We start from the raw sequence: 21,867 nt of genomic DNA on the forward strand, positions 1-21,867 counted from the left end.
CTTTTAAGTAACAGAATTGAGTACTTGTGAGTACTACTGATGACGTGTGCAGCGTCAGACAGACAGGGCCCAGCAGGGGGCGACACTGTGCAGGCTGCAGGAGGAAGTCACGTGGGCGAGGTGGCGCTTTAACAGATCTGTGGTGTGTGGGATTTTGTCGTTTTCTCTGAGATAAAACATTTATAAAGATGTTTCAAATCCACACGAGAACGTTTAAGGAAGAGGAGGAGCCGAGTCCCTCCCGAAAGAATCAGAACCGGACCAGACCCAGACCGGAGCCCCAGGACCAGGAGCCGGGAGGAAAGCCCCTGGACCAGGAGCCGGGAGGAGAGCTGCTCCGAGCGGGTGAGTGTGCGCCGTGGCCCGGGGATGTGTCTGTATCCGGATCTGAAAAGAGCCGAATCTTTTTCGTTCTAATCCTTATGTTTTTACGCTGATGAACGTGGAACCGACACAAGAATCGGCTCCGAAGCAGGAAACACGAGAGAAACATTTGTGCAAAAAATACATTTGGCGTCATCATAACTTTTTAAATGATTTTTATTTTTATTGAAGTGAAACGTTTTATTTAAACTCTGCTTCATCCAGACTCCACTCTCAGAAGAGGAGGAGGAGGGTGGAGGAGGATGGAGGAGGAGGAGAGTGAAGGAGGAGGAACAGTGGAGGAGGAGGAGGAGGAAGAGGAGGAACAGTGGAGGAAGAGGAGGAGGAACAGTGGAGGAGGATGGAGGAGGAGGAGAGTGGAGGAGGAACAGTGAAGGAGGAGGAGAGTGGAGGAGGAGGAACAGTGGAGGAGGAGGAGAGTGGAGGAAGAGGAGGAGAGTGGAGGAGGAGGAGAGTGGAGGAGGAGGAACAGTGGAGGAGGATGGAGGAGAGTGGAGGAGGAACAGTGAAGGAGCAGGAACAGTGGAGGAGGAGGAGGAGGAACAGTGGAGGAGGAGGAACAGTGGAGGAGGAGGAGGAGAGTGGAGGAGGAGGAGAGTGGAGGAGGAGGAACAGTGGAGGAGGAGGAACAGTGGAGGAAGAGGAGGAGAGTGGAGGAGGAGGAACAGTGAAGGAGGAGGAACAGTGGAGGAGGAGGAGAGTGAAGGAGGAGGAATAGTGGAGGAGGAGGAACAGTGAAGAAGGAGTTACAGTGGAGGAGGAAGAGGAGGAACAGTGGAGGAGGAGAGTGGAGGAGGAACAGTGGAGGAGGAGGAGAGTGAAGGAGGAGGAACAGTGGAGGAAGAGGAGGAACAGTGGAGGAAGTGGAGGAGGAGGAACAGTGGACGAGGAGGAGAGTGGAGGAGGAACAGTGAAGGAGGAGGAACAGTGGAGGAGGAGGAGAGTGAAGGAGGAGGAACAGTGGAGGAGGAGGAACAGTGAAGAAGGAGTTACAGTGGAGGAGGAAGAGGAGGAACAGTGGAGGAGGAGAGTGGAGGAGAGTGGAGGAGGAACAGTGGAGGAGGAGGAGAGTGAAGGAGGAGGAACAGTGGAGGAAGAGGAGGAACAGTGGAGGAAGTGGAGGAGGAGGAACAGTGGACGAGGAGGAGAGTGGAGGAGGATGGAGGAGGAGGAGAGTGGAGGAGGAACAGTGAAGGAGGAGGAGAGTGAAGGAGGAGGAACAGTGGAGGAGGAGGAGGAGGAGGAGGAGAGTGAAGGAGGAGGAACAGTGGAGGAGGAGGAGGATAGTGGAGGAGGAGGAATAGAGGAGGAGGAGAGTGAAGGAGGAGGAACAGTGGAGGAAGAGGAGGAAGAGGAGGAGAGTGAAGGAGGAGGAACAGTGGAGGAGGATGGAGGAGGAGGAGAGTGGAGGAGGAACAGTGAAGGAGGAGGAGAGTGGAGGAGGAGGAACAGTGGAGGAGGAGGAGAGTGGAGGAAGAGGAGGAGAGTGGAGGAGGAGGAACAGTGGAGGAGGATGGAGGAGAGTGGAGGAGGAACAGTGAAGGAGGAGGAACAGTGGAGGAGGAGGAACAGTGGAGGAGGATGGAGGAGGAGGAACAGTGGAGGAGGAGGAGGAGGAGGAGAGTGGAGGAAGAGGAGGAGAGTGGAGGAGGAGGAACAGTGGAGGAGGATGGAGGAGAATGGAGGAGGAACAGTGAAGGAGGAGGAACAGTGGAGGAGGAGGAGAGTGAAGAAGGAGTTACAGTGGAGGAGGAAGAGGAGGAACAGTGGAGGAGGAGAGTGGAGGAGGAGGAGAGTGAAGGAGGAGGAACAGTGGAGGAAGAGGAGGAACAGTGGAGGAAGTGGAGGAGGAGGAACAGTGGACGAGGAGGAGAGTGGAGGAGGAACAGTGAAGGAGGAGGAACAGTGGAGGAGGAGGGGAGTGGAGGAGGAGGAACAGTGGAGGAAGAGGAGGAACAGTGGAGGAAGTGGAGGAGGAGGAACAGTGGACGAGGAGGACAGTGGAGGAGGATGGAGGAGGAGGAGAGTGGAGGAGGAACAGTGAAGGAGGAGGAGAGTGAAGGAGGAGGAACAGTGGAGGAGGAGGAGGAGGAACAGTGGAGGAGGAGGAACAGTGGAGGAGGAGGAGGAGAGTGGAGGAGGAGGAGAGTGGAGGAGGAGGAACAGTGGAGGAGGAGGAACAGTGGAGGAAGAGGAGGAGAGTGGAGGAGGAGGAACAGTGAAGGAGGAGGAACAGTGGAGGAGGAGGAGAGTGAAGGAGGAGGAACAGTGGAGGAGGAGGAACAGTGAAGAAGGAGTTACAGTGGAGGAGGAAGAGGAGGAACAGTGGAGGAGGAGAGTGGAGGAGGAACAGTGGAGGAGGAGGAGAGTGAAGGAGGAGGAACAGTGGAGGAAGAGGAGGAACAGTGGAGGAAGTGGAGGAGGAGGAACAGTGGACGAGGAGGAGAGTGGAGGAGGAACAGTGAAGGAGGAGGAACAGTGGAGGAGGAGGAGAGTGAAGGAGGAGGAACAGTGGAGGAGGAGGAACAGTGAAGAAGGAGTTACAGTGGAGGAGGAAGAGGAGGAACAGTGGAGGAGGAGAGTGGAGGAGAGTGGAGGAGGAACAGTGGAGGAGGAGGAGAGTGAAGGAGGAGGAACAGTGGAGGAAGAGGAGGAACAGTGGAGGAAGTGGAGGAGGAGGAACAGTGGACGAGGAGGAGAGTGGAGGAGGATGGAGGAGGAGGAGAGTGGAGGAGGAACAGTGAAGGAGGAGGAGAGTGAAGGAGGAGGAACAGTGGAGGAGGAGGAGGAGGAGGAGAGTGAAGGAGGAGGAACAGTGGAGGAGGAGGAGGATAGTGGAGGAGGAGGAATAGAGGAGGAGGAGAGTGAAGGAGGAGGAACAGTGGAGGAAGAGGAGGAAGAGGAGGAGAGTGAAGGAGGAGGAACAGTGGAGGAGGATGGAGGAGGAGGAGAGTGGAGGAGGAACAGTGGAGGAGGAGGAGAGTGGAGGAAGAGGAGGAGAGTGGAGGAGGAGGAACAGTGGAGGAGGATGGAGGAGAGTGGAGGAGGAACAGTGAAGGAGGAGGAACAGTGGAGGAGGAGGAACAGTGGAGGAGGATGGAGGAGGAGGAACAGTGGAGGAGGAGGAGGAGGAGGAGAGTGGAGGAAGAGGAGGAGAGTGGAGGAGGAGGAACAGTGGAGGAGGATGGAGGAGAATGGAGGAGGAACAGTGAAGGAGGAGGAACAGTGGAGGAGGAGGAGAGTGAAGAAGGAGTTACAGTGGAGGAGGAAGAGGAGGAACAGTGGAGGAGGAGAGTGGAGGAGGAGGAGAGTGAAGGAGGAGGAACAGTGGAGGAAGAGGAGGAACAGTGGAGGAAGTGGAGGAGGAGGAACAGTGGACGAGGAGGAGAGTGGAGGAGGAACAGTGAAGGAGGAGGAACAGTGGAGGAGGAGGAACAGTGAAGGAGGAGGAACAGTGGAGGAGGAGGGGAGTGGAGGAGGAGGAACAGTGGAGGAAGAGGAGGAACAGTGGAGGAAGTGGAGGAGGAGGAACAGTGGACGAGGAGGAGAGTGGAGGAGGATGGAGGAGGAGGAGAGTGGAGGAGGAACAGTGAAGGAGGAGGAGAGTGAAGGAGGAGGAACAGTGGAGGAGGAGGAGGAGGAGGAGAGTGAAGGAGGAGGAACAGTGGAGGAGGAGGATAGTGGAGGAGGAGGAATAGAGGAGGAGGAGAGTGAAGGAGGAGGAACAGTGGAGGAAGAGGAGGAGAGTGAAGGAGGAGGAACAGTGGAGGAGGAGGAGAGTGAAGGAGGAGGAACAGTGGAGGAGAAAGGGGAGGAGGACGAGAGTGGAGGAGGAGGAGAGTGGAGGAGGAAGAGGAGAGTGGAGGATGAGGAGAGTGGAGGAGGAGGAAAGTGAAGGAGGAGGAGGAACAGTGGTGGAGGAAGAGGAGGAGAGTGAAAGAAGAGCGTTAAGGAGGAGAGTGGAGGAAGAGGAGAAGAGTGGAGTAGAGTGAAGAAGGAGGGGGAGAATGGAGAGAATGGAGGAGGAGAGTGGAAGAGGAGGAACAGTGGAGGAGGAAGAGGAGAGTGGAGGAAGAGGAACAGTGGAGGAGGAAGAGGAGGAGGAACAGTGGTGGAGGAAGAGGAGGAGAGTGAAGGAAGAGAGTTAAGGAGTAGTGTGGAGGAGGAGGAGGAGGAGGAGAGTGGGGGAAGAGGAGAAGAGTGGAGGAGAGTGAAGAAGGAGGAGGAGAGTGGAGGAGGAGGAAGAGTGGAGGAGAATTAAGGAGGAGAGTGGAGGAAGAAGAGAGTGAAGGAGGAGGAGAATGGAGAGAATGGAGGAGGAGAGTGGAGGAGGGGAGTGGAGGAGGGGGGTGGAAGGGTGGAGGAAGAGGAGGAGAATGGAGGAGGAGAGTGGAGGAAGAGGAGAAGAGTGGAGGAAGAGGAGAAGAGTGGGAGAGAGTGAAGGAGGAGGAGGCGAATGGAGGAGGGGAGTGGAGGAGGAGGAGAGTGGAGGAGGAGGAGAGTGGTGGAGGAGGAGAGTGGATGAGGAGGAGAGTGGTGGAGGAGAGTGGTGGAGGAGAGTGGTGGAGGAGAGTGGAGGAGGAGAGTGGTGGAGGAGGAGAGTGGTGGAGGAGGAGAGTGGATGAGGAGGAGAGTGGTGGAGGAGGAGAGTGGATGAGGAGGAGAGTGGATGAGGAGGAGAGTGGTGGAGGAGGAGAGTGGATGAGGAGGAGAGTGGTGGAGGAGAGTGGAGGAGGAGAGTGGAGGAGGAGAGTGGAGGAGGAGAGTGGAGGAGGAGAGTGGAGGAGGAGGAGGAGGAGAGTGGAGGAGAGTGGTGGAGGAGAGTGGAGGAGGAGAGTGGTGGAGGAGGAGAGTGGTGGAGGAGGAGAGTGGATGAGGAGGAGAGTGGTGGAGGAGGAGAGTGGATGAGGAGGAGAGTGGAGGAGGAGAGTGGAGGAGGAGAGTGGAGGAGGAGAGTGGTGGAAGAGGAGAGTGGATGAGGAGGAGAGTGGAGGAGGAGGAGGAGAGTGGTGGAGGAGAGTGGAGGAGGAGAGTGGTGGAGGAGAGTGGAGGAGGAGAGTGGTGGAGGAGGAGTGGTGGAGGAGGAGAGTGGTGGAGGAGGAGAGTGGATGAGGAGGAGAGTGGTGGAGGAGAGTGGAGGAGGAGAGTGGTGGAAGAGGAGAGTGGATGAGGAGGAGAGTGGAGGAGGAGGAGGAGAGTGGAGGAGGAGAGTGGATGAGGAGGAGGAGGCTCACTGTAAGACCACATCATCTAAAATTCACCAGAATAGGATCTTTGGGTGTGGGATGCACAGAGGAGCACTTCCTGTATCACCACATGGTGACATCACAAGGTGGAACAGAGTGTTTTCAGTTTAAGAGAACTAAATCTGCAGGTTTGTGCATTAAATGTGTGAATGAAACTACACAAGAACAGAGAAAATGTGGGTAAACTGCACCTCCTCCTCCTCCTCCTCTTCCTCCTACACTGTTCTATTGATTTAGTTTAGCTTTTTTCACATGCACTTCCTCGTGTCTCCTGCAGGTGTCCAGACCCCCTCTCTGAAACAGGAGGTCCCAGAGACGACTCAGATTAAAGAGGAGGAGGAGGTGGCGTGGCCTGTCAAAGAGGAGGAAGAGCAGCTGCCAGTGTAGGCCTCATTTAAACTCATCTAACTGAAATACTGCTCCCTCTGCTCCTCTGCTCCCTCTGCTCCTCTGCTCCCTCTGCTCCCTCTGCTCCTCTGCTCCCTCTACTCCCTCTGCTCCTCTGCTCCTCTGCTCCTCTGCTCCTCTGCTCCCTCTGCTCCTCTGCTTCCTCTGCTCCTCTGCTCCCTCTGCTCCTCTGCTTCTTCTGCTCCCTCTGCTTCCTCTGCTCCCTCTGCTCCCTCTGCTCCTCTGCTCCCTCTGCTCCCTCTGCTCCTCTGCTCCTCTGCTTCCTCTGCTCCTCTGCTCCCTCTGCTCCTCTGCTCCCTCTGCTCCTCTGCTCCCTCTGCTCCCTCTGCTCCTCTCCTCCCTCTGCTCCTCTGCTCCCTCTGCTCCCTCTGCTCCTCTGCTTCCTCTGCTCCCTCTGCTCCCTCTGCTCCTTTGCTCCCTCTGCTCCCTCTGCTCCCTCTGCTTCCTCTGCTCCCTCTGCTCCTCTGCTCCCTCTGCTCCTTTGCTCCCTCTGCTCCCTCTGCTCCTTTGCTCCCTCTGCTCCTTTTCTCCTCTTCTCCTCTGTTCCCTCCTCCAGCTCAGATTAACTGTTTTAAACAAAACAATTTTACTTTTTGAATAAGAAAACTCCTCAAAACGTTGCATGTTGCAGCTGAAACCCACGAACAGTAGATGCCACAGGGGGCAGCAGAGAGTCTAAGGAAACAGTTTTTTAGGCAAGACACTTAATTTTATATATTTAGAGCTTATATGTTTTTATATTTGCATAATTCTGCGTTTTTATTGCCCTCGGCCGTCTGATCACATCAGTCAAAGAGGATCCAGCCACATGAGCATAACAGAGCCTCAGCGCATGTTTGTGACTGCAGGGGGCAGTGTCTCTACAGGACCAGCTTCAGACAGTGGGGGGCAGTAGGGTGCAGCCTTAAAGGCAAACACTTTTGCATGTGTGTCTATGGGGAATGTTCAGCAGTTACCATGGCGACACAACACACACATTAGCTAACACTGACAAAGAATGTTTTAAAGATGATTTGAAAGCTCAAGAAAAAATACAAAAGTGATTTAAAGAGCGCGTTTCGATTTTCCTGTGATCGATCTGAGCGTTCATAGTCCTGTTTAGGAGTTTGATTTTACATAAAAAGCTGAGAGTCACTAACTGAAAAACTGTTGGCTAATGCTAATACTAGCTAGTTTATGACTGTGATGTTATTTGAGAGGGACTTGTGTAACAGCACAGATCAGCTCACCTGTTGGAGTCCAGATGAGTTAAGTCTTTCTGATTAGATTGAAACAAAACTTAGATTAAAGTCTAACAAAACCTCAGACAGAGCAGTGCCTACAGTTAGCTTCACACCCCTAGAAAATGTTGATGACACTATCTGCAAAGTATGTGCGCACAGCCAAATGTTGTCAGATTTAAGAATGAAAGAAAAGTTTGTGGGACCATGGTGTAAATGGATTTAGTGCATTTTTGTGTAAATATATACTTTTTTGTGTTTATTTTTTTCCTTCCCACAAATCTTACAAAAGGTTTCTTTCAAGCGGCCATTTTAAACCTGAGCTGTTCCCATGGTGATAGAAAATGTTGCGTTTTTACTTTATTTTTTCAGGTCTGCACCTGAGCTCATCATTGCGTGTGTGAAGACAGAGGAGTTTGAACAGGCAGAGTCGTCCTCTGACACCGACGATGATGAAGAGTGGAGCGCTCCCTACAGCTGCTCAGACCCACATGTCGGAGCCGCCGAAGGAACTCGAGCTAGTAAATACCAGTGTCCATTTTGTAAAAAGATCTCCGCTTCAAAACAGGCTTTACAGAAACACATCCGAGTTCACACGGGGGAGAAACCATTCAGCTGCTCCGTGTGCGAGAGCGCGTTCACTCAAAAGGTTCATTTGGAGATCCACATGAGGACTCACACGGGGGAAAAACCATTCGGCTGTTCGGTCTGTGGTAAAGTGTTCAGAGTGAACTCCACGCTCACATCTCACATGAGGACTCACTCTGGTGAGAAGCCATTCAGCTGTACAGTCTGCCACAAATCCTTCTCCCACAAGAGTCATATCGCAGTGCACATGAGAATGCACACAGGGGAGAGACCTTTCAGCTGTTCACAATGTAAGAAAACCTGCACCACCAGGTCTAATCTCAGGTCACATGTGAAATACAAACACACCCAGAAGAGGGAGACCGTACAGGCGTCCAGTCTGTGAGGGGAAAAACAAAACAAATATGTTCAGTCCACAAGAAAATATGTGCCACCAGGTCTAATTTCAGGTAATATACAGCCAACCAGCCACATTCTGAATAAACAGTTGAAACCAGAAGTTTACATACACTACAGTGATGTGTGCCCCTTTACCAATTTCTTACTTTTTCTGCACCTTTGTCACTCTTAGCCATTTCAGATCAAGCAAACTTGAATATTAGATAACAATAACTCACAAGTAAATGCAAAATGCAGTTTTAAATGCAGATTTTATTTATTAAGGGGAAAAAAAAAACATCTGAACCTACATGGCCCATGTGAAAAAGTAACTGCCCCCTAAACCAAATAACTGGTTGAATCTGAGCAGCACCAACTGCAGTCAAGTGTTTGTGAAAACTGGCACTGAGTCCTTCATGTCACTGAGGAGGAGTTTTGGCCCACTCTTTGCAGAATTGTTTTAAATCAGCCACATTGGAGGATGTGAACTGCCTTTTTAAGGTCATGCCACAGCATTTCTGTTGATTTCAGGTCTGGACTTTGACTAGGCCACAGGTTTTTTTTTAAGACATTCAGAAGTGGACTTTCTGCTGTGCTTTGAATCATTGTCCTGCTGCAGAACCCAAGTGCTCTTCAGCTTGAGGTCATGAACTGATGGTCGGACATTCTCCTTCAGGATTTGTTGGTAGAGCAGAGTTCATGGTTTCTTCAATCACAGCAAGTCGTCCAGGTCCTGAACAGCAAAGCCCCAAACCATGACACTACCACCACCATGTTTCACAGTTGGCATGATGTTCGTTTTTATCAAATGCTCTGTTAATTTCATGCCAGATGTAACAGGATGCACTCCTTCCAAAAAGTTCCACTTCTGTTTCGTCAGTCCACAGAATATTTCCCCAAATGTTTTGGGGATCCTCAAGATGTTTTTTGGCGTGGGTGAGATGTGCCTTTATGTAGTTTTTTTGTCAGCAGTGGCTTTCGCCTTCGAACTCTGCCATGCCATTTTTGCCTAGTATCTTTCTTATGGTCATGAACACTGACCTTTACTGAGGCACATGAGGCCTGCAGTTGTTTAGATGTTGTTCTGGGTTCCTTTGTGACCTCTTGGATCAGTTGTCACTGTGCTCTTGGGTCATTTTTGTGGGCCAGCCACTGTACCATGCTTTCTCCATTTGTGGATAATGGATCTCACTGGGGTTTGCTAGAGTCCCAAAGATTTAAAAATGGCTTTGTAACCTTTTCCAGACTCAGACATTTAAGTGATCTCTTGATTTGAAAGGTCTGGTAGAATCAGACCTGGATGTGGCTGTGAAATTAAACTCGACTTTCCACAATAATATGATTAATCACATTTACCTCATTTAACAAGGGGGCAGTTACTTTTTCACACAGGATCATGTAGGTTTGGATAGTATTTTTCTCTTAACAAATAAAATCATCACAACGGTTAAGTGTGACACAAGCAACAAAGTAAGAAATCAGGAAGGGGCAAATACTTTTTCACAACAGCAGTATATAAAAAGACACGTGGTTGTTGTTTTTTTTCTCACTGTCTGACCTAAACCAGGAAAAGGTTAGTCTGATTTCATGTCGATTAGGATTACTAACATTATTTCTATTTGCTAAATGTCGGAATAATGAGAGAAGGACTTTTAGACATTTTTTCATGACTTTCTTCAAAGTCAGAAGTGTATACATTAAAGTCATAGTAATCTTAAACAATTTAGGAAAACCCACATGATGTTGTCATGTCTTTGGAGGCTGGTTTATTGGTGATATCTGAGTTGATTAGAGACACACCTGAAACTGTTTCTTTGTGTAACATCATGGGAAAGTCAAAAAAAAAAAAAAAATTAGCCAAGGTATCCAGAAGAGAATTGTGGACTTGCACAAGTCTGGTTCTTCCTTGGTGCAATTTCCAGATACCTGAAGATTCCACATTCTGTTCACACAATTATACACAAGAATAAAGCCCATGGGAGTGTCCAGCCATCATGCCCCTCAGGAAGGAGATGTGTCCCAGAGATGAACGCACTTTGGTCTGAAATGAGCAGATCAACCCCCTCCACACAGGAAGGCCTGGGCCACCTGGGGATCGAAACAAACCCTCTTGCTGTGAGGCATGAGTGTAGCCACTCAGCCACCGTGCTGCCTACACAAGCTTTCAGCTGTAAGTGAGCTCCATCCAGCTCCAATTCACTTTCTATGGAAAATCCATCTACTGAATGACAATGACAGAACACAGAGCTCTGCAGGACGGTCTCACAGTGTGAGGTCCTTCTCCCTGGTATTTAACACTAGCCCCGCCTCTTCTCCCTGGTATTTAACACTAGTCCCGCCTCTTTGTTTTTGTGACTTTTATGTGAAGCTCTTTGGTTGAGCTCAAGTTGTTTTTAATGCAACACAGAAATAAAGTTGAACCTTGACCCCTCTCTCTGTAACTGCTGCTGTCTGACTTGTCATTTTGGGGTACACGTTTGTAATTTTGGGGCACACATTTACTTGAGTCACTTTTTTAAGAAATTCTATATTTGTATTGTATTTTTCGAGCAGCATACTTTTACTCCTACTTCAATAAACTGTGTTGTGGAGGACTGAGCGTGTAAGCCGCACTTACACACTTACACACTGTATATGAAATAAAACTACAATCATAATAACGTTTAAACAGAACAGTTGTGAATGTTTGAGACTGGCAGAAGGACACACTGAGCAGATGGCTGTGATTTGTCTGCGGCGCAAGGTCACAGAAACAGAACAATAAAAGAGACACTGACCAAACCCCGCTGACCCCATCTGACCATGAAATACCCTCTGTATAATACCCCATAGAAGTAAATACCTCCTCTTTAATACACCATAGAAGTAAATACCTCCTCTTTAATACACCATAGAAGTAAATACCTCCTCTTTAATACCCCATAGAAGTAAATACCTCCTCTTTAATACACCATAGAAGTAAATACCTCCTCTTTAATACACCATAGAAGTAAATACCTCCTCTTTAATACCCCATAGAAGTAAATACCTCCTCTTTAATACCCCATAGAAGTAAATACCTCCTCTTTATTACCCCATAGAAGTAAATACCTCCTCTTTAATACCCCATAGAAGTAAATACCTCCTCTTTAATACCCCATAGAAGTAAATACCTCCTCTTTAATACCCCATAGAAGTAAATACCTCCTCTTTAATACACCATAGAAGTAAATACCCCCTCTTTAATACCCCATAGAAGTAAATACCTCCTCTTTAATACCCCATAGAAGTAAATACCTCCTCTTTAATACCCCATAGAAGTAAATACCTCCTCTTTAATACACCATAGAAGTAAATACCCCCTCTTTAATACCCCATAGAAGTAAATACCTCCTCTTTAATACCCCATAGAAGTAAATACCTCCTCTTTAAGCGTGAAACTACAGAAAAAACAGCTCACCTTTATCCACTGGTCCAAAACAGTTTGGAGTCAAAGTAAAGCACTAGAACTCTACATGTTCTTTCCTGTCGCTCATTTACTGTATTTTGTGTCTTTATTTTATTTAAACAGTTCAAACTTTTGTATTATTTCTCTTGCATATCTGTTGTTCTCATTCTTCTGTCTCATCATGGGACAAATACAGTTTCCCTTGTGTTTAGTTCATCGTCTCTTTCACCAGAGTCACAGAGGAACCTTCTTCCACCGGTCTAAACCCAGAGAACACAGGCTCAGAGAAGGACCAGGAGAAGGTCCAGAGATGGAACAGTTCTCCATCAGAGGAGACGTCATAGAAGGACAGAGCTCCAGCCTCAGAGTCCAAGAACACACCCACTCTGCCAGAGGACAACCCCCTTTACCAGAGGACACGCCCACTCTGCCAGAGAACACGCCCCCTTTACCCGAGGACACGCCCCCTCTCTCTGAGCAACATGAGGGGGGGGGTCGTGTTCTCTCCATCACCAATGATCCACAGACTCCAGGACAGATCATTGTATCCAAACCCACTCTGCCGTCCACTCCGTCTGATCCCTCTGTAACTCACTGCGATAGAAACCCTCCAGTTCCAGTCCACCTCCCAGTAACAGCGCCCCCTCAGGCCAGTGCAGCTCAGGACCTGGAGGCAGTAGTCTGTGAACCTGTCGTCATGATCTGGATACTCCTCCTCCTCCTTCACACATGTCACAGTCTGATTGTCCTCAGACAGAAGGAGACGTCTGTGAGCTGTGTTTGGGTCCAGAGAGAACTCACAGGAGTCTGAAACACAAAACATTTCATCTTATTATTTTGTTGTAATTGTTTGTACGTTTAGTGGGATCGTACCTGTCATGAAAACTATTTAACTCAATCTTTCACCAGCAGACGTTTGTGAGCAAAAATAAAACTAGATTTATTTGGAATATAATAAACATATTTATATTGTGTAAATGAGGTGAGTTTGTTGTTTACAGTGTGGTCTGTGTAATCCCTCAGTCGTCCAGGTCTGATCCACAGTAAAAGCCAAAAGTAAAATCTGTCAGATGGACCAAAAGTTGTAGGAATGAAGATGTTGAAGGGTGAAGGGTTGTATGATTATGTTGAGTATAGTGGGGCAAAAGTATTTAGTCAGCCACCAATTGTGCGAGTTCTCCCACTTTAAAAGATGACAGGCCTGTAATTTTCACCATAGGTTCACTTCAACTGTGAGAGACAGAATGAGAAATAATCCAGAAAATCACATTGTCTGATTTTTAAATAATTTATTTGCAAATTATGGTGGAAAATAAGTATTTGGTCAATAGGTTCATCTCAGTACTTTGTTATATTCCCTTTGTTGGCAGTGACAGGTCGTTTCTCTGTTGCTGTAGTTTGGTCCATTCCTCCTGCAGATCTCCTCTAGACCAGTGAGGTTTTGGGGCTGTCGCTGGACAACAAGGACTTTCAACTCCCTCTAAAGATTTTCTATGGGGTTGAGATCTGAGATCACAGGGGTGTGACCAGCTGTGTGCTGCGGTCTCTGCCCTGGGGGAGGTTTCCATGGATCATGATAATATCCAGGTATTTACATAATAGCAACAGTTTCAAATTGTTATTAGAAGTGTTTCAGGGTGATTACCTGTAAACACTGTAACTGTAAATAGATGTGATGTAACATGGGCAGTACTATCAATATTCTTTCCAATTTCTCTAAAGTGACATGCCAGTCATCTATTGTCCCAGCCAGCCCCGCAAACCCCGCCCATGAACGGTGCAGTGGACAGTGGAGCAGCACCCGGTGTGAGGGCCCCACGTACCAGCCAGAAGATGAAGACCTCAGTCTCAGCACTGTCAAGTCAGTCCAGGCAGAGAAGGTTTATTAGCACTGCCAAGGTCCCTGGAAGTGTGTGTTCATGATTAAAACCTGCACTGGCACACTCAGGTTTATTCATTTGCACTTTACTTTAGTCTTTAAGCGTCTTTATTACGTTAATAAATTGTAAATAGTACTTTATTTTCCTTTGTTTAAGACATGTAAGATGAATGTAAATATTTGTAAAGAAAAACTTATAAATGTTTCAAAATATTTAATTTTTATCTATGAATTTTTCCAGTACACCAAATCATTTATCAAAGTGCTCCTTCCTCTCCTGGGCATCCCTCTCATCTCGCTCCCTCTGCATTTGTAAATCTTCTCTGTAGAGCTTGACCATTTCATTTTCCCGTTTCCTTTTTCTTCCTTTCCCTCTTCTGTTTTGTTGCTGCTGGTCCTCCTCCCGCTGCTGTTGCTGCTGCTGTTGCTCCTGCTGCAGTTCCACCACCTCCTCCTCCTCCTCCTGCAGCTGTCGGGCAGTACTTGGCCCTGGTGTGTACTCAGGGACAGAGGCGATGAGGACAGGGGGGTTGATGGAGGCCCTCTGCCCCAACACCTCATCCATGGGAACAAACCAGGGCCAAGTCTCAGCCGTGAGTTTCCCCTTCACACCTTCGCCGCTCTGTGGATACTTGCAGTCCTTTGACAGAACAAATGTTAATACAGGACATGTGAAAACAACATTAACACAATGGTTTATAAGTACAAATGAAAACAGTACACATTCAGATCATGTACATACTTTATATTTTGTCTGGAGATTTTCCCTTTTTTTTTTTTTTGCCTGAAGGGGGTGACCTTCCCCTCCAGGCCCAGCTTCTGCAGTATTTTTCTGAGTGACAGAAAAACATTCACAATTTACCCAATTATAAATACAGCAGCGTATAATACAATGACAATCAGAATGTTCTACAACACTTACACATTTCCATTTGTTCAGTTACTATGCAGCACATTCGCTCATTCCATTTATGTAGTTCATTATGTCTTTTTTTTTATATATTTTTGAGTCTTCTTTGGTAAAGAAGGTAGTTTTGATGATGATCAAATTAATAATTCCCATGTTTTTGTGAGCAACAGTCTACTGAAAAACAGGTACGTTTAGTTCTCCACTCAGATAAACATCTTCAGGGCCATCAGTGAGCCTCTTCTGTACTTCAGCTACAGAAGTACACACCTCTGCTCACAGAAGTACACGCCTCTGCTCACAGAAGTACAGGCTGTGGATAAGACGGGAATGAAATGGTGAAATCCAGGTTAAGTCATTACTATCCACATATGTACAAATGTAAAGGTATTAAATTCGCAGTAAGGGCAACTTTTATGTATTTCTAGGGTCCTTCTTATACAGTGTATACAGTGTTTTTGCACTTACTTCCACGCCGCCTGTGCAGAGAATTTGTCCCCTCTGAACAGGTGCACATTCTCCCCCCTCAGGCAGATAAACTCCCCCGTCTGCTCCTTGCTCCCTAAAGACAAAAGAATATTCTTAAATAAGGAAGAATATAAAACATTACGATTAATATACAAATATAGAAGTGTAAGCGATAATTCGCTCATTGTTTGGTCAGTTACACAGCGATTACTGTAAACTCTATTTAACAGGACTTGACTAAGTTGAGTCGCCTCATACAGATCTGAATTTAATTCTAACAGTTTCATGTAGCAACAGTTTCATGTCGCACTGTTGAACCAGTTGAATCCACGTGAAGCAGCACTTACATTTAAGCATGTACTCTACGCTGAACATTTTCTTCTCTTTTTTGCGTAGTCGCGGTGCATGATGGGATATAGAAGTTCAATTCAATTCAATTCATTTATTTTTGTAACGCCCAAAATCACAACAACAGTTGTCTCGAAGGGCGTTCATGTTTTGGTTGATGGGGGAAACCGGAGTACCCGGAGGAAACCCATCCAGACACGGGGAGAAACATGAAAAACTCCACACAGAAAGGCCTGGTGACCCGGGGATCAAACCAACCTTCTTGCTGTGAGACATGAGTGATGGCACTCAGTCACCGTGCCGCCAAGACACAAAAAACAAAACAACAGGAAGAATCAGACACAACAAGAAAAATCAGACACAACAGGAAAAATCAGACACAACAGGAAAAATCAGACAACATAAGAAATCGGCCAGGAGACCAGACGAGGAGGAGGAGAGCCGGGCGAGGAGGAGGAGAGCCAGGCAAGGAGGAGGTCCAACTGTCATCGGGGCATCTGAAAGAGATACACTCCACAGGGGGAGTGGGACAGGGGACAACATGTGAATAGCATTGCTGATGAGAAAATAGGGCAAAGTAGAGGATAGTGCTCAGGTTGCCATACTTCCCCCAGCTAGTTACTCCTACTGCAGCCTGTCTTATCCCGGGTTTTAATAACCCTAACTCCCTCACTAAGTAACCTGGTCATACGCTAAACCGAAGAGGAAGGTTTTAAGCCTGGTCTTAAATACAGAGACTGTGGGGGCCTGTTTAACATCAGCAGGGAGTTGATTCCATAGCACAGGAGCTTGGTAACTGAATGCTCTCCCTCCCACTGTACTTTTGGACACTCTAGGAACCACTAATAGTCCTGCATTCTGAGAGCGGAGTGCTCTGTTTGGCTGGTACGGGACAATAGCATCTTGCAGATAGGATGGGGCCATACCGTTTAGGGCTTTGTATGTCAGGAGGACGACTTTGAATTTGATTCTAAGCTCGACAGGAAGCCAGTGCAGATATTTTAGTACAAGTGCAAGTGCATGAAGTGTGCACGGATGCACGCTTCGGCCACGTCCGATCTCCATGGAAACGGTGGAAAGGGAAGGGCAGGTTTGTCGGGCGAGTAGGGTGGGTTTAAATGGGACAGCCCTTGTCGCACTGGAAATGACGTAACTGCCCTTCGACGCACACGTCCAATGGTGAATCTAAGGCCAACTGTCCTTCTGTTAATCAGTCTATGTGGTGTAACTGTAGATACAGCTCCATCCATAGCCCAATAATCCTATAGGTAGATTCTAAAAAAGATACAAAGAGAAGCTTTGTCTCCCACTTACACCTCATTTAAATTATAGTTAAACAAATGGTTCATTGAAAATCAGTCTTGTCACGACTAACATCCACCTCTCCATCTGCTCCTGTCTCCATCCTGCCTCTGTTTGAGTTTTGTTGTATGTCTGTTTGTGTCTGTGTGTGTCTGTGTGTGTCTGTGTGTGTCTGTGTGTGTCTGTGTGTGTCTGTGTGTGTGTGTGTCTGTGTCTGTGTGTGTCTGTTTGTGTCTGTGTGTGTCTGTGTGTGTCTGTTTGTGTCTGTGTGTGTCTGTTTGTGTCTGTGTGTGTCTGTTTGTGTCTGTGTGTGTCTGTGTGTGTCTGTGTCTGTCTGTGTGTGTCTGTTTGTGTCGGGGTGTGTCTGTGTCTGTCTGTGTGTGTCTGTTTGTGTCTGTGTGTGTCTGTGTGTGTGTGTGTCTGTGTCTGTGTGTGTCTGTTTGTGTCTGTGTCTGTGTGTGTCTGTTTGTGTCTGTGTGTGTCTGTTTGTGTCTGTGTGTGTCTGTTTGTGTCTGTGTGTGTCTGTGTGTGTCTGTGTCTGTCTGTGTGTGTCTGTTTGTGTCGGGGTGTGTCTGTGTCTGTCTGTGTGTGTCTGTTTGTGTCTGTGTGTGTCTGTGTGTGTCTGTTTGTGTCTGTGTGTGTCTGTGTGTGTCTGTGTGTGTCTGTTTGTGTCGGGGTGTGTCTGTGTGTGTCTGTGTGTGTGTGTGTCTGTGTGTGTCTGTTTGTGTCTGTGTGTGTCTGTGTGTGTCTGTGTGTGTCTGTGTCTGTCTGTGTGTGTCTGTTTGTGTCGGGGTGTGTCTGTGTGTGTCTGTGTGTGTCTGTTTGTGTCTGTGTGTGTCTGTGTGTGTCTGTTTGTGTCTGTGTGTGTCTGTTTGTGTCTGTGTGTGTCTGTGTGTGTCTGTGTGTGTCTGTTTGTGTCGGGGTGTGTCTGTGTGTGTCTGTGTGTGTCTGTTTGTGTCGGGGTGTGTCTGTGTGTGTCTGTGTGTGTCTGTTTGTGTCTGTGTGTGTCTGTGTGTGTCGGGGTGTGTCGAGGTGTGTCTGTGTGTGTCTGTGTGTGTCTGTGTGTGTCGGGGTGTGTCTGTGTGTGTCTGTTTGTGTCTGTGTGTGTGTGTCTGTGTCTGTGTGTGTCGGGGTGTGTCTGTGTGTGTCTGTGTGTGTGTGTCTGTGTCTGTTTGTGTCGGGGTGTGTCTGTGTGTGTCTGTTTGTGTCTGTTTGTGTCGGGGTGTGTCTGTGTGTGTCTGTGTGTGTCTGTTTGTGTCGGGGTGTGTCTGTGTGTGTCTGTGTGTCTGTGTGTGTCTGTGTGTGTCGGGGTGTGTCTGTGTGTGTGTGTCTGTGTCTGTGTGTGTCGGGGTGTGTCTGTGTGTGTCTGTTTGTGTCTGTTTGTGTCGGGGTGTGTCTGTGTGTGTCTGTGTGTGTCGGGGTGTGTCTGTGTGTGTCTGTGTGTGTCTGTTTGTGTCGGGGTGTGTCTGTGTGTGTGTGTCTGTGTCTGTGTGTGTCGGGGTGTGTCTGTGTGTGTCTGTGTGTGTCTGTTTGTGTCGGGGTGTGTCTGTGTGTGTCTGTCTGTCTGTGTGTGTCTGTGTGTGTCTGTTTGTGTCGGGGTGTGTCGAGGTGTGTCTGTGTGTGTCTGTGTGTGTCTGTGTGTGTCTGTGTGTGTGTGTGTCTGTGTCTGTGTGTGTCTGTTTGTGTCTGTGTGTGTCTGTTTGTGTCTGTGTGTGTCTGTGTCTGTGTGTGTCTGTTTGTGTCTGTGTGTGTCTGTGTCTGTCTGTGTGTGTCTGTTTGTGTCGGGGTGTGTCTGTGTCTGTCTGTGTGTGTCTGTTTGTGTCTGTGTGTGTCTGTGTGTGTGTGTGTCTGTGTCTGTGTGTGTCTGTTTGTGTCTGTGTCTGTGTGTGTCTGTTTGTGTCTGTGTGTGTCTGTGTGTGTCTGTGTCTGTCTGTGTGTGTCTGTTTGTGTCGGGGTGTGTCTGTGTCTGTCTGTGTGTGTCTGTTTGTGTCTGTGTGTGTCTGTGTGTGTCTGTTTGTGTCTGTGTGTGTCTGTGTGTGTCTGTGTGTGTCTGTTTGTGTCGGGGTGTGTCTGTGTGTGTCTGTGTGTGTCTGTTTGTGTCGGGGTGTGTCTGTGTGTGTCTGTGTGTGTGTGTGTCTGTGTCTGTGTGTGTCTGTTTGTGTCTGTGTGTGTCTGTGTGTGTCTGTTTGTGTCTGTGTGTGTCTGTTTGTGTCTGTGTGTGTCTGTGTGTGTCTGTGTCTGTCTGTGTGTGTCTGTTTGTGTCGGGGTGTGTCTGTGTGTGTCTGTGTGTGTCTGTTTGTGTCGGGGTGTGTCTGTGTGTGTCTGTGTGTGTGTGTGTCTGTGTCTGTGTGTGTCTGTTTGTGTCTGTGTGTGTCTGTGTGTGTCTGTTTGTGTCTGTGTGTGTCTGTTTGTGTCTGTGTGTGTCTGTGTGTGTCTGTGTCTGTCTGTGTGTGTCTGTTTGTGTCGGGGTGTGTCTGTGTGTGTCTGTGTGTGTCTGTTTGTGTCGGGGTGTGTCTGTGTGTGTCTGTTTGTGTCTGTGTGTGTCTGTTTGTGTCTGTGTGTGTCTGTGTGTGTCTGTGTGTGTCTGTTTGTGTCGGGGTGTGTCTGTGTGTGTCTGTGTGTGTCTGTTTGTGTCGGGGTGTGTCTGTGTGTCTGTGTGTGTCTGTGTGTGTCTGTTTGTGTCTGTGTGTGTCTGTGTGTGTCGGGGTGTGTCGAGGTGTGTCTGTGTGTGTCTGTGTGTGTCGGGGTGTGTCTGTGTGTGTCTGTTTGTGTCTGTGTGTGTGTGTCTGTGTCTGTGTGTGTCGGGGTGTGTCTGTGTGTGTCTGTGTGTGTGTGTCTGTGTCTGTGTGTGTCGGGGTGTGTCTGTGTGTGTCTGTTTGTGTCTGTTTGTGTCGGGGTGTGTCTGTGTGTGTCTGTGTGTGTCTGTTTGTGTCGGGGTGTGTCTGTGTGTGTCTGTGTGTCTGTGTGTGTCTGTGTGTGTCTGTGTGTGTCGGGGTGTGTCTGTGTGTGTGTGTCTGTGTCTGTGTGTGTCGGGGTGTGTCTGTGTGTGTCTGTTTGTGTCTGTTTGTGTCGGGGTGTGTCTGTGTGTGTCTGTGTGTGTCTGTTTGTGTCGGGGTGTGTCTGTGTGTGTGTGTCTGTGTCTGTGTGTGTCGGGGTGTGTCTGTGTGTGTCTGTGTGTGTCTGTTTGTGTCGGGGTGTGTCTGTGTGTGTCTGTCTGTCTGTGTGTGTCTGTGTGTGTCGGGGTGTGTCGAGGTGTGTCTGTGTGTGTCTGTGTGTGTCGGGGTGTGTCTGTGTGTGTCTGTTTGTGTCTGTGTGTGTGTGTCTGTGTCTGTGTGTGTCGGGGTGTGTCTGTGTGTGTCTGTTTGTGTCTGTGTGTGTGTGTCTGTGTCTGTGTGTGTCGGGGTGTGTCTGTGTGTGTCTGTGTGTGTCTGTTTGTGTCGGGGTGTGTCTGTGTGTGTCTGTGTGTGTCTGTTTGTGTCGGGGTGTGTCTGTGTGTGTGTGTCTGTGTCTGTGTGTGTCGGGGTGTGTCTGTGTGTGTCTGTGTGTGTCTGTTTGTGTCGGGGTGTGTCTGTGTGTGTCTGTCTGTCTGTGTGTGTCTGTGTGTGTCTGTTTGTGTCTGTGTGTGTCTGTGTGTGTCGGGGTGTGTCGAGGTGTGTCTGTGTGTGTCTGTGTGTGTCTGTGTGTGTCGGGGTGTGTCTGTGTGTGTCTGTTTGTGTCTGTGTGTGTGTGTCTGTGTCTGTGTGTGTCGGGGTGTGTCTGTGTGTGTCTGTTTGTGTCTGTGTGTGTGTGTCTGTGTGTGTCGGGGTGTGTCTGTGTGTGTCTGTTTGTGTCTGTTTGTGTCGGGGTGTGTCTGTGTGTGTCTGTGTGTGTCTGTTTGTGTCGGGGTGTGTCTGTGTGTGTCTGTGTGTCTGTGTGTGTCTGTGTGTGTCTGTTTGTGTCTGTGTGTGTCTGTGTGTGTCGGGGTGTGTCTGTGTGTGTCTGTGTGTGTCTGTTTGTGTCTGTGTGTGTCTGTGTGTGTCGGGGTGTGTCTGTGTGTGTCTGTGTGTGTCTGTGTGTGTCTGTGTGTGTCTGTTTGTGTCTGTGTGTGTCTGTGTGTGTCTGTGTGTGTCTGTTTGTGTCTGTGTGTGTCTGTGTGTGTCGGGGTGTGTCTGTTTGTGTCTGTGTGTGTCTGTGTGTGTCTGTGTGTGTCTGTGTGTGTCTGTGTGTGTCTGTTTGTGTCTGTGTGTGTCTGTGTGTGTCTGTTTGTGTCTGTGTGTGTCTGTGTGTGTCGGGGTGTGTCTGTTTGTGTCTGTGTGTGTCTGTGTGTGTCTGTGTGTGTCTGTGTGTGTCTGTGTGTGTCTGTGTGTGTCGGGGTGTGTCTGTGTGTGTCTGTTTGTGTCTGTGTGTGTGTGTCTGTGTCTGTGTGTGTCGGGGTGTGTCTGTGTGTGTCTGTTTGTGTCTGTGTGTGTGTGTCTGTGTCTGTGTGTGTCGGGGTGTGTCTGTGTGTGTCTGTTTGTGTCTGTTTGTGTCGGGGTGTGTCTGTGTGTGTCTGTGTGTGTCTGTTTGTGTCGGGGTGTGTCTGTGTGTGTGTGTCTGTGTCTGTGTGTGTCGGGGTGTGTCTGTGTGTGTCTGTGTGTGTCTGTTTGTGTCTGGGTGTGTCTGTGTGTGTCTGTCTGTCTGTGTGTGTCTGTGTGTGTCTGTTTGTGTCTGTGTGTGTCTGTGTGTGTCGGGGTGTGTCGAGGTGTGTCTGTGTGTGTCTGTGTGTGTCTGTGTGTGTCGGGGTGTGTCTGTGTGTGTCTGTTTGTGTCTGTGTGTGTGTGTCTGTGTCTGTGTGTGTCGGGGTGTGTCTGTGTGTGTCTGTTTGTGTCTGTGTGTGTGTGTCTGTGTGTGTCGGGGTGTGTCTGTGTGTGTCTGTTTGTGTCTGTTTGTGTCGGGGTGTGTCTGTGTGTGTCTGTGTGTGTCTGTTTGTGTCGGGGTGTGTCTGTGTGTGTCTGTGTGTCTGTGTGTGTCTGTGTGTGTCTGTGTGTGTCTGTGTGTGTCTGTTTGTGTCTGTGTGTGTCTGTGTGTGTCGGGGTGTGTCTGTGTGTGTCTGTGTGTGTCTGTTTGTGTCTGTGTGTGTCTGTGTGTGTCGGGGTGTGTCTGTGTGTGTCTGTGTGTGTCTGTGTGTGTCTGTTTGTGTCTGTGTGTGTCTGTGTGTGTCTGTGTGTGTCTGTGTGTGTCTGTTTGTGTCTGTGTGTGTCGGGGTGTGTCTGTTTGTGTCTGTGTGTGTCTGTGTGTGTCTGTGTGTGTCTGTGTGTGTCTGTGTGTGTCTGTGTGTGTCTGTGTGTGTCGGG

General features: G+C 48.7%; 1 protein-coding gene across 1 annotated transcript; it reads left to right on the plus strand.

The window, feature by feature from the left end:
* The first annotated feature begins 105 nt into the window (after positions 1–105).
* On the plus strand, positions 106–8,232 carry LOC129456555 (gastrula zinc finger protein XlCGF8.2DB-like). The gene is made up of 3 exons (XM_055224597.1): positions 106–345; positions 5,908–6,013; positions 7,631–8,232. Exons 1-3 carry the CDS (start codon positions 189–191, stop codon positions 8,229–8,231), a joined length of 864 nt encoding a protein of 287 aa, XP_055080572.1. The 5' UTR covers positions 106–188; the 3' UTR covers position 8,232.
* Positions 8,233–21,867: the final 13,635 nt, after the last annotated feature.

The sequence above is a fragment of the Periophthalmus magnuspinnatus genome, chromosome 1 (assembly GCF_009829125.3).
Source record: "Periophthalmus magnuspinnatus isolate fPerMag1 chromosome 1, fPerMag1.2.pri, whole genome shotgun sequence".
In the NCBI taxonomy this organism is placed as follows: Eukaryota; Metazoa; Chordata; class Actinopteri; order Gobiiformes; family Gobiidae; genus Periophthalmus; species Periophthalmus magnuspinnatus.